Source organism: Camellia sinensis, chromosome 6 (assembly GCF_055761805.1).
Source record: "Camellia sinensis isolate YWXY chromosome 6, ASM5576180v1, whole genome shotgun sequence".
Classification (NCBI taxonomy): Eukaryota; Viridiplantae; Streptophyta; class Magnoliopsida; order Ericales; family Theaceae; genus Camellia; species Camellia sinensis.
In genome coordinates this window covers 154,583,216-154,595,894 of record NC_138966.1, presented here as the reverse complement: position 1 = coordinate 154,595,894, position 12,679 = coordinate 154,583,216, and the positions used below count along the sequence as shown (strand labels likewise).

General features: G+C 37.0%; 1 protein-coding gene across 11 annotated transcripts in view; it reads right to left on the bottom strand.

Moving 5' to 3' along the window:
* Window positions 1–12,679, bottom strand: part of LOC114282933 (putative acyl-activating enzyme 16, chloroplastic) — a 104,886-nt gene that overhangs the window by 76,829 nt on the left and 15,378 nt on the right. For 4 of the 11 annotated variants that reach the window (XM_082872713.1, XM_082872711.1, XM_082872709.1 and 1 more), the window contains exons 4-9: window positions 11,862–11,949; window positions 10,316–10,527; window positions 9,900–10,018; window positions 8,583–8,732; window positions 7,530–7,597; window positions 792–897 (exon numbers count right to left, since the gene is read on the bottom strand). In XM_082872713.1, coding sequence (XP_082728839.1) covers window positions 792–897; window positions 7,530–7,597; window positions 8,583–8,732; window positions 9,900–10,018; window positions 10,316–10,527; window positions 11,862–11,949 — 743 coding nt within the window. Of the gene's footprint in view, window positions 1–791; window positions 898–7,489; window positions 7,598–8,582; window positions 8,733–9,899; window positions 10,019–10,315; window positions 10,528–10,738; window positions 11,095–11,155; window positions 11,227–11,861; window positions 11,950–12,679 lie in introns of those variants that run through there. The other 7 variants (XM_082872704.1, XM_082872714.1, XM_082872705.1 and 4 more) reach the window with 6 other exon arrangements.

Genomic DNA, 12,679 nt, shown 5'->3' with positions numbered 1-12,679 from the left:
CGGCTCCTAGGGAAGTGAGCCCAGCAAGAAAAACCAGAAAAAATAGTCCCAAAGGCAGATTCAAAAAAACAGTCCCAAAAACACGAAATAGTTTCAAAAATCGAAAACTCACATCAGGGATGATCAAAAAATTCCACAAAAATCACCATAAATCTCAGGAGGCAATTTCGAGTCTAGGGGTGAAGGACCCGTCCGTACACTGCTGACGTCATGCTGACGTCATCGTACGGCTGATGACATCAGCACATCTCGGTCACCTCAGATCAATCTTTAGAATCTGTAGAACCCTTTCTAATGAAGAAGAGGTTGCTCTGATACCAAGTGAGAATGTAAAATGGAGAAATTAGGGTTGAAAGTTAGGAGGAAGAAGAAGAAGAAGAAGAGAGAACTTTGTATATATTAAAAACCAATTAATTCCCTCAACTGTACATCACTCAAATATATATAAAAAACCTAAAGTAGCAAAATGACCATCGTACCCTCAACTTAAGTAAATATTAACAAGAGAACAAAAATAACTAAAAGAACTATTCTAACAGTTACTAACCTTAGAGAAAGAGGCTTAATAAAAGATTCTTATTAGATCCTTAATACCTTATCCTTTTAGTCTTTGTGCTAATCGATTCTTATAATAGGGCTAAAGCTCCTAATCGTAGAGTGAGTCTGTGATTATCACCCAAGAAAAATAAGAAACACTAATAAGATAAATTCTCATGTTGATGACTCACAAGCACAGGAAATAATTGAAAGAGCACAATATATATAGAGAGAAAGAAAATGAAAGTGCCAACCTCATAAATTCTCTTGAAGTCCATGTATGCCAAACTAATATTTATAAAGAAAAGTGCAACAAGCTTGCGAGCAGTGGAGCTCGTAGAAATCTGCTTTTGAATACCACTGCAGTAATGTATAGAAACAAGTAGAAAAGTCACAGAACTGAATGCAAGAAGAGGACAAAGGCAATAAAACAAGTCATCCAGGCATGAGATTAGGATACCATTAAACCACTAAGATATATTAATTAGTCTTTGTAGATAAAATTTCAATTTAGAGCATTATGTACCTAAGGGTACTACAGACAATTCCCATGAATAAATTCCATTGGAAAACATGTTTGGAAGGCTGTTGACTTAACATCTACAAAGACTAAAACTTCAAATTAATTTTTTTCATAACGAACTTTATGATGATCTAATATTATAACTTGACCTATAGATCAATCTATAGACCCCACTACTATAGCCCATGTTCATTAAAAATAGAAAAACATCAAAAAACCTATAACACCTAAAACATAAGAAAATTAAGTATACCAGAAGCAACTAACCTATCAAGTTCCAGCAATGCTTGACTACAAGGTCCTGAGGTCTTCTTTATATTGAAACCTATTAAAAGACCCTTCTAGCACTATATAGAAGCTCCAAAAATCATCACAAGAGACTACAAAGCTGTGATTATGGATCATATTGTCTCAAGATGAGTTTTAAGTTAGGGCTATTTTGTTAACAAGCCAGAAAAGGGTCATGTTTGTTATGGTAAGGCCCATATTTGAAGATACAATTTAAGCTTGTTTTTTGCTTCCCATATAGTAATAAAAGAAGAGCAACTTCAAGGACTGATGATCATTCATGCGGAACAAATAATTTGAGAATGATTTGACTTGTTGGAATTAGGAAAGAGTGATATTATAATTATGGTAGTGTTGGAATTAGGAAAGAGTGATATTGTAATTATGGCAGTGTGTATAAAATCTGTGATTGTGTCAATCACAGATTTAATACCTTTTTTCTTATCTTTATTTCCTATTTTGTTTGTTTTCTATTTTGTTTGTTTCCTATTTTGTAATATCGTTTCATTATAAATACAAGGCTTTACCTCATTCATAGGTAAGCCAAATAATTCTTTTCAATCTTTTTGATATCAGAGCCAAAACACAAAAACCCTAGACCACCCCTTCCTCCCTATTGGCCCATGTTCTTCATGGCCCATGTTCTTCACTGCCCAACAGTTTCTTCATCTTCTTTCTTCTTCCTCCAATAGCCAACAGACCTCTTCTCCCCTCTAGACCACCCGACAGCCTACCCTACCACTCCTAGACCACCCGAAACCACTTACCCACCCTCCTATACCCCTCGGCAGGATTGTATTACACCTGTCGAGGGCCTTGCTGTTGCCAACCAGGTCTCATCCTGGCATAGAACACTTCGACTAGGTCTTTCCCTGGCCTAGTTCGGTTTGATACCCTCTTTAGGGTGATTTGAACCCTTTTTCTCCCTTTTACAGGGTGTAGTGCTAATGCTTTAAGCACTTTAGCCATTGAGTTTTTTCCGGCTTTTCTGGTTGTTTACTTGGTAGCATTTAGCCGTTGAGTTTTTTTTGACTTTTTTGATTGTTTACTCGGACTGTGTTGCTGTGTTGCTATATTGCTGTCTATTTTAGCCCTCATTATCTCCCCATGGATAACTTATTATCTTCTACCATTCCTACTGAGGTATCTACTGCGGTCTCCACCAAACCTGTGCCTGTTCCAAGTACTAATTTTTCTCTTTCCCATCACACTCTTATTCATCGTATTATGAGTGTGGTGTTGAATGGAAAAAAATTTGCTACTTGGAGCCGTTCCCTAAAACTCTACCTTGGAGGAAAGGGAAAGGCCCATTGGCTTTTATCTACTATTACCTCGCCAGCTACGACAGACCCTATACGTGCTCAATGGGATATCGATAACTGTACTATATTAGGATAGATGTTCAATTCCATGGAAGACCGAATTTATCATATGTTTCTTTATTGCGATACAGTTCTGAGTTTGTGGCAGGCATTGTCACAGATATACGCTCATGCTCACAATGATGCACGCAACTTCGAGTTTTACCAAGATATAGCCCGGGCCTCTCAACCCTCTCTTGGCCTTTCTGTAGCTGAATTCTTTGGCTATCTTTAGGCTCGTTGTGAGGAACTTGCTCAATATGAGCCTTTGACTGACCTTCCACCAGAAGCCGCCTCCCTTGTGTCCAACAGGCTTGCCCGGCAGCAAACTTATCAATTTCTCATGGGTTTAAACTCTGAATTTGAATCTCTTCGAATTCAAGTTCTCAACACATCACCCATGCCATCTCTTTATGAGGTTTTTGCCACAATTGACAGTGATGAGCATCGCCGGCGATTGGTTCAGCCCAATGTTCCTTTAGTACCTCCAGTTTTAGCAGATCAGATGACTCTTGCCGTGAGTTCTGGTTCTCGAAGTTCCACCAATTCTGTTACCTATCATCATTGTGGTACGCCTAGACATGTCAAAGCTCATTGCTTCAAACTTCATCCTGAGTTAAGGCAACGCCCTTCCCAACCTCGTGGTCTTGTTATACGTAGTTTTGGCTCTGCTCGCATTGCTACTTTGGTGGACGTTACTCCTGTTTCTAAGCCTCCTAATGTCCCTAATCTACAGCAGTTATAAACTCAAATTGGTCAGCTTCAAGCCCAACTTGGGTCTCTCACCACTGGTTCTCTTGGTCTATCATCCTCTACTGCCACCCTTGCTAAAGGTACTTCTACTGCTTTCTATGTTCGGTCTGCTAATCCTTCATGGATTCTGGATTCTGGGGCTAATGATCATATGACTAGTGAGTTTTCTTTTCTTTCCTCTCCTGCACCCACCATTGTTGCCAAATTTGTGTGTCTTGTTGATGGTTCTTGCTCTTCTGTCCAACATAGGGGTGTTGTGTCTTTATCCCCTGATATCACTTTATCTTCTGTGTTGCATGTTCCCAAGTTTGCTTATAATCTCTTATTTGCTAGTCGTCTTGCCAAAACCTTTAATTATGCCGTCATCTTCTTACCTTCTTCGTGTCTTTTACAGGATATGAGTTCGAAGAGGAGTTTTGGCAGGGGATATGAGCGCGATGGGCTATACTACTTTGGGGATCCACCGGACCAACCTTCTTTGCCTTTAGCCAGTTTTCAGGCATCTGTTTTTCCTGCTTCTATATCTTGTGTTTTTTCTGTTCAAACTTTAGAGTTATGGCATGCTCGTATGGGTCATGTTAACTTTCAATATTTATGTCAACTTTTTCCGTTATGAAATAAAACTTGCTAGGATTGTAAATTTCATTGTGTTACTTGTAAGTTGTCTAAACATATCCGTACTAGTTATATACCACATATGACACGTGCCCCTAGTGCTTTTGACCTTATTCATTCTGATGTTTAGGGTTCCTCTCCTGTTCCTGCTTTTTCGGGTCATCGTTATTATGTGACTTTTATTGATGATCACACTAGGTGCACTTGGGTCTATTTACTTCGCCGCAAGTTTGATGTGTTTCCCATCTTTGTTCAGTTTTTGCAAATGGTTAAGACACAATTTTGTACCATTGTTAGGAACACCCTCTGATAATGGTGGAGAATACATCTCCAATGAGTTTTGTTCTCACCTTAATCGAACGGGTATTCTTCAACTTACATGTCCTCGGACCCCTGAATAAAATGGTGTGGTTGAACGTAAAAACCGTCATATTATGTTTGTCATGCGTTGTCTTGTTCGTGGTATGAGTGTGCCCAAGTCTTATTGGCACATGGTTGTTCTTACTACTGTCTATCTCATTAATAGGACTCCTAGTTGTGTGTTATATGGCCTTACTCCATTCCATATTCTTATGCCTAATACTACTATTTTTCCTCTTTTGCCTCATGTTTTTGGGTGTATATGTTTTGTTCAGAACCGGCATCCTACTCGCACTAAGTTAGATGACAAGTCTATTCGTTGTGTCTTTTTGGAGTATTCTTCCATGTCTAAAGGGTATAGATGTTTTGATCTTATGTTTCGTCATTTTCACCATACTCTGGATGTTACTTTTTGTGAGGATTTTTCTTTTTTTAGTCCTAACCCCCCGCTGCAGGTTTCCCCTTCAGCTACTCCAAGTGTTCGCCCGACCCCCATTTTGAATGCGGTTGTGGATGAGGTTGCCCCCCCTCTCATCCTCTACCTTCGCCTCCTTCCCCCCTCCCTTGCAGGTATACTCTCGCCGCTCTTATGCTCAGCCCCCTCCTGCAACTTCTCCGGATCTTGGGTCAGGTAATTCTTCCCCTTTACATACCTCTCCTTCCCTTCCTCGCCGTAATCCTCCTCGAGGATCGCCATCCCCCCAATCGTTGGGGTTATCTGTGTAGTACCAATCATCTCATTTCCCACTATCTCTCATATGACAGGGGTTCCGACTTATATCATTGTTTCCTTGGCAAGCTTGAGTCCGAGTCTATTCCTTGGTTTGTGTCAAAGGCCCTTCAGAATCCAAAATAGGTGGCGGCACTGCAGACTGAAATGGCAGCTTCAGAACAAAATCATACTTGGGATTTGGTTCTTTTACCTTCTGGCGAGAGTACCGTGGGTTGCAAATAGGTCTTTGCTATTAAGTACCTACTTGATGGCTCCATTGACTGTTATAAGGCCCGCTTAGTGGCCAAGGGCTTTACTCAAGTTCCTGGCAAGGATTTTGGTGCTACCTTTGCACCGGTTGCCAAGCTTATCTCCGTTCGTCTATTCATCTCTCTTGCCGCATCCCATTCTTGGCCCCTTTATCAGCTTGATATCAAGAATGTCTTTCTGCATAGGGATCTTCTTGAGACAATTTATATGGCCCCTCCTCCTGGTTTTCGAGCTGCGGGGGGAGTATTTGGGACAAGTATGTCAACTGCGCAAGTCTTTGTATGGCTTAAAACAATCTCCACGAGCTTGGTTTGGTCGTTTTAGCTCAGTCATCATCTCTATGGACTTTGTTCGGTGCCATTTAGACCATACTTGCTTAATTCGTCGTAATTATGCAGGTCAGTGTACAGTCTTGTTGGTGTATGTGGATGATATCATTCTCACTGGTGATGACTCTATAGGCATTGATCAAGTAAAACGGGATTTGACACACTTTTGATATTAAGGATTTGGGAAATCTCAATTATTTTCTAGCGATAAAGGTGGCTCGCTCACAGTAGAGGATTTCCTTAGCTTAAAGGACATACACTCTTGACTTACTTAAGGATACTGGTATGTTGGGATGTAAACCTGCTTGTACTCCTATGGATCCCAATGTCAAGCTCACATCAGAGTCAGGTGAATTACTAGAGGATCTAGGCATGTATCAATGTCTTGTTGGGCGTCTCATCTATCTGACCAATACTAGACCTGACTTGACATTTGCGGTTAGTGTGGTTAGCCAATTCATGCATGCACCTCGTACAGAATATCTTGATACAGTTCATCACATCTTGAGATATTTGAAGACCTCTCCTGGCTTGGGATTGTTTTTCCTAGCTGATCCTCAATCTGGACTCTCTTGTTTTACTGATGCTGACTATGCAGGATTTAGAACGGATAAGCATTCTACTTCTGGCTTCTACACTTTCTATGGTGATCACCTTATATCATGGAAAAGTAAGAAGCAAATAGTTGTTTCTAGGTCTTCTATAGAAGCCGAGTATAGGGCTATGGCACAAGGCACTTGTGAAATTCTATGGCTGCATTTTATTTTGGCAGAGTTAGGATTTGAGGAGACTACTCCTGCTTCTTTATTTTGTGACAAGTCTGCTATTATTTTGTCTTCTGATTCTGTCCTACATGAGCATACTAAGCATATATAGGTTGATATACAATTCATTCAAAAGAAGGTTCGGATTGTTATTGTGAGACGATCCTTTGTCTCTTCTTCTCAGCAGTTAGTAGATATGTTCACCAAGTCTGTAGGCCCAACATTACTCCAGTCGTCTATCGACAAGCTGCGTTTATTGAATATCTTCACACCAGCTTGAGGGAGAGTGTTGGAATTAGGAAATAGTGATATTATAATTATGGTAGTGTTGGAATTAGGAAAGAGTGATATTGTAATTATGGTAGTGTGTATAAAATCTGTGATTGTGTCAATCACAGATTTAACACATTTTTTATCTTCATTTCCTATTTTGTTTGTTTCCTATTTTGTTCGTTTCCTATTTTGTAATATTGTTTCATTATAAATACAAGGCCCTACATCATTCATAGGTAAGCCAAATAATTCTTTTCATTCTTTTTGACTTTCTTAAAGATAGAATCTATAGTGACTGAAAAAGTCTTAATGTCAATGGAAATGCTTCAACTCAGCAAGAGATGTAACCAGCAAACTACTATAACATTAAGTTTATCCAAATTTTTTATATTATCTAAAACTATGGAAAATCTAAGTGTCCAATTTGTAGAAAAATAATCATAGTATATGCTAAAAAAGTGGGCTACATGTAGCCTGTAAAGGCCATCTATAAAGCTTATCAATGAATTGTTATCTATATGCCAAAAGATAATTTACCTTTGAACCATGGTGGGCCTTTTAGTTTTCATCATACAATATCGTCAACGAAGGAGGATATTCACCAATTACAATGAATAGAAGTAAAAACTCCCCACAGTTATTCATATTTGTAGATCTACACTTGAGTTGACTAAATGCATACCAATATTTTTCTAAAAACATACCCTGCTTATGATCTCTATAATTCCAGAAGAAATGACGTACTTGTAGAGTGTTTCATATACCAAAGGAACAGAAATCAGGTAATTAGGTTGGTAGTGTCGCAAATCTTCCTACAAAGAAATTTCAATGGTAAGAAGACAGAGATAACACATAAGACTAATAAATCAATTATAACAAACTAGATGAATTTAATTCTTTTTCTTTCAAAAGACAAAGACAACCAAACTGAGAGCTTAATTGATAATGTCTGATCTATGAAGCATGGGTACTTCGAAAAACATGCCGTACCCGCACCGGATACTTACTGGCATATGGTACCTCGTATGGTACTTCTGCATACGTACTGGGTACACAAAACACATACCTAAAATTTTTCTTGTTAATGGTTGTTTGGCATGTGCTAAAATAGCACATGTTATTTTAGCACATTATCTTATTTAAGTCACAATCATCTTATTTAAGTCACATTACCTCTCTACCACATCACTTCAAACCTAACCCATAATTTACGTTTTTTTGTGAAAAATCAAAAATTATACTAATCTAGCACTTCCTAAACAACCCCTTAATTTTTGACATAGTCAGACGTACCTATTATATACCCAAGTCGTACCGTACTTTAGTTAAAACAATATTTTCTTCTAGTATAGAGATAAAACTCTTTTCACTAGATTTCTTTTTTATTTTTTGTTTTATGGTTAGCATGATTTTAAAATTAAACTATGGTTTGTAAATTATTTAATATATTGACATTTAATTTTAATTTATACTTTTACTTTTGACATTAAATGTTAATTGTAAGTTGGACCTTAACAAATTAAACCATTTAATTAATTTTTACATTACTCTAAATTAAAAATAAATATTTAAACAAGCGTACCAAGACATACTCGTACTTTATTTTTTTTGAATTTTACCATATCGATGTACCCGTACCCGTGCTTCATAGTGTCTGATCAATCAAAAGGTGGGAGTTTCATCAGTGAAAAAATTCTCCCAATTACTTAGGATCACTAGCAAAATCGCTGCGATAAAAAATCAATTTGCATTTCAACATAAAAAACTTGACAAGGAAAACAACAAGAAGAAGAACACCTTTAAGTATTTCACTGTTGTGTATACTTGCTCAACTCCATGTGTAAAGATAAAATATTCACAAGCTCGTTCATATGCATGCCAAGGTGGAAGCATGCTCAGGAATCTATCCACAGGTTCAGCCGGTACAATGTCCCATAAATTATTTATCTAGAAAAAGCAAAACGCAAGCAGAACATCATAACAATAAGCCAAAATACTAATACAAGAAAATCAATTTGATTAATTTGGTGACAGAAGAGCCTTACACAACCCATTTTATGACACTAGGCTATGGTCATGTCATGTTGTCTCCTATTCGTCTTCTGGAGGGTTCTTACTTTCTTGTCTTCTTTCTACAAGGGATGTCTCATTCTAGTTGTTGTTCTCTTCTTTCACAATTAAACTCATGCTTTATCCAAAAATAATCAATTAAACGTCCACAAGGAGAAAGTTCAACCCTCAAAGTCATCCATTTTTCATCATCATCAAATATTATTCATGCTTCCATTACCATATCCCTTTGTGTTTATCTCAAAGGAAAATCCAGGTAACTATTTTCAGCTACGTTTTCCAAACAACTATGCCCTCCAAAAAGATAAATTACATAATAGAAAGCGCAAGATGAGTCTGGCAGTCAGACTCACTACGTTTCCAAATATCAGGAGACGAAACATACTGTTCAAATTTTTTTCAGTACCCACAGGCACACTGAACTTTCTGTGCAACATAACGTGCAACATTTGTGACCTTCACACTAACTAAAATACTCCGGCAGCAAAAAATTGTATTGACCAATTAGTTAAGGACAATCAAAATCATCTAATTTTAAGTTCATTGATTGGACTTGTATATTCGGTATGCATACATAACTAAATGTATGTTCCTCAGTTATTGGACTTGCATATAGGGTATGCACATGACAATAGGTGTGATGAGTCTTATCCACAACACCACCCTGAACTGGTGCTACACTCATTTTATGAAGTATCTGTCCAACAAAAGATTTAAGATATTTAATGAATCCCCCCAATCAACCAAATATTTGCAATTACTTCCACCTCTTATGCCCCTTTACAATGCATCCAACCATTGATTCACACAATTGCATGGTGTGTCATAAAACTGGATAAATGGTTAGATCTCTTCCAAAAAAATCACCTAAAACGGACAATTCAAATCTGTGGTTACCCACCCAAAAAAAAAATCTGTGGTTATGATGGTTAAAAAGGTTTGAAAAATAGATCCTTTTATAAGTTCACAAAAAATTTCAATGCATCATGTCTGGATAGTGTGCTTAGGTTAAGAGAACTTTTAAAAAGTAGAAAACACTCAGACCTGGTGCAACAGATTCTTATGTGTAAGCATAACACCTTTTGGATTGCCAGTAGTTCCACTAGTGTATACCAGTGTAGCAACATCATCAGAGTTGATGGCTTCATAAGTATAGTGCTGCCCTGAAATCAAATTACATAATTTAATATAGCTAGTAAAAAATCAGTTTGCAAATATAAACATGCAAACAATTGTCTCTGAAAGAAATGTAAAAATATTATATTTCACTAAATAAACGTTCATATGCATTCAATTAATACAAATTAAACTATAACTAAATTCATCCCTCCATTATTTTGCCTTTATAAAAATTAAAAGAAATTATTAGAAAATAAAAGAGTTCACAAGTAATAACACAAGGAAGTGTTCTATAGCAAAAGGAAATTTTAATTTATTAAGCTTGCTGTAGATTAACTTACTAGCATCATGAGACTCAAGCAAGCGCATACGACTCTCACATCCCAAATCTATGATCTCCTTGTAATTGTAAACAGACAATCCCTCCAGCACTTTGCTAATCAGGCTTGATTTCTCCCCCCAAAGTAGTATGACGAATTTTGTAGCTGCCTGGGAACAGAATGTTTCTGCAATCCGGTTGAGAAATTCAGGATTGTCCACAGCAAGTGCGACACTGCAGTTATATTAACAAGGAAAGGAACATAGTATGTAATTCCATGAAGAATGTATCTAGGAAGAGAAAGATAATTCACATCATTTAAAAAATAAACTAAACAGACGAAGAATCAATATGCCTCCAGCAGTTTCACATCACAAATTCATAAAAGATCAGCACAAAAAGTGGACGTGCTGCATCTTTGTATACTGCATTTAAGAAACCTCACCTGAAATTTCTGAAGTATAACTACATTACCCTGGCATGGTTTGAAATGTCATTCAACTCCCTGAGATTAAGTTGTCAATGTTTAGTTACCTAAGCATGGAAGGGGTAAAGATGGTATTCAAGCTCCTTGAGAGACTTAAAATGCAAACATGCAGCATGACTGTGAACATGCCTTACCAGCTGGCCCAGCAGCATCTTCACTATTTCAAAGAACTTTAACGACTACATCATCTTCAATTAGAATTACAATGTTAAGCTAAGTGCCTAAGCATTAAAGGGATGGGTGCAAAACTGCAACTTAACATATCTCTCTGCAAAATTCCCACTTCCTCCTGCACCCCTCCCCCCTCTCACACCCACCAAAAAAAAAAGGAGAAAATAATAAAAAAAGAAGAGCAAGAAAAAGAAGAAATCATACCTTCCCATCTCTCTCGAGTCTCAACACTAAATCTCTTCTGATCTCAGGAATGGAAAGATTTTTTAATAAACCTAAAACGAATCGGAATAAGAAGAAGTACAAGAAAAATAGAGTAGACTTTACCAACTTAACAATGTTTTTGGATCATTGGCAGCAACTAATTATTGATACATGTAAAAGGAATTGGAATAAGAAGAAGAACAAGAACAAGAAAAATAGAGTAGACCTTACCAGCTCAAGAATGCTCTTGGTTCATTAGTAGCAATAAAGTATTTCTACATTTGAAGAGGAGTATTATACGCCGTCATTCTTTTTTATTTATCCATGGAGAAATGAGTTAAAACGTCATGTCATAATACTATTTCACTAGGAAAACACACACGCGTACAATCGTGGGGGAGGTGTCAGATATTTTACAGATGCTACTGAATATCCTCAATAAGTTCCACACAACTAATTAAAACATCTCATTGACACCACAAATAATCTGATATTCTAAAAGCATTCTTTCAAGAAGGTTTTAACAATTAATATGCACATAACATAAGCTTTGCAGTCAACTACAAATTATTACCAGAGAAACACCTGGATTTCTATTATAATTATGATTTCAGTAACATATTATAAAGAAGATAATTATAAGAGACAAGATCAAGATTATGGATCATGCAAGAACAACATACATCTGAAAGAGTACTTCACTAACCTCTCAGAATGATTATATATCTGCAAAAGCTCTTCAACAGATGACCTTGACCCCCTCACGACATTAATTGCTCCAGTGGCCATTATACCTAAATCCAAATGATGCATGACAATGTAAACTGATAATAAAGCATATATATACGCACACAAATTTGATGTGTGAATTTCTATTTCAGGTAAGTTCTACAAATCTCACAATATGGCTGCATATCAACATTGTCTGAGGTTGTCTTGGTTGTCTTAGGTGAGTCTCCACATCTCAAGAGTTGCCTCAATGAGATGACACGATATCACAAGTCCTCTTGCCAAAACAATGGGTATATGGGTAAGTTTGCCAAAAAGACCCAATTTTGGGACCCAATTTTTGGTCTTTAGGAAAGAAAAATTCATCTAGCACGTACAGGAGTGTAACTGTGCAATATAACATGTAAAAGAACATCTAACCCAGTGTGGTTAGTTTCATATATTCTTTTGACAATTTATACATCTAGACATTTTGTTTGAAAATTAAAATGTTGTCTGTAAGACTTGAACCCACATCGATAAGTCTTTACCTACATTTACCTACCAACTCAAAAGCAATTTTTACTGTCAAATCAATTTAATATATGTTTGGAAACACATCAAAAAAGCACATTGAAATGACACTTCTTTGCAAAATTGTTCCAAGATGCTTCTACAAAATCTCTTCTTCAAAAGCACATCACTAAAAGTACCACACCGCCAACAAACACTTAGTACGCCATTGTATTCTTCTTACAGTCTTGATATGAGTGATGATGATGGTCCTTTATATAGATGATGGCAATGTCGACGATT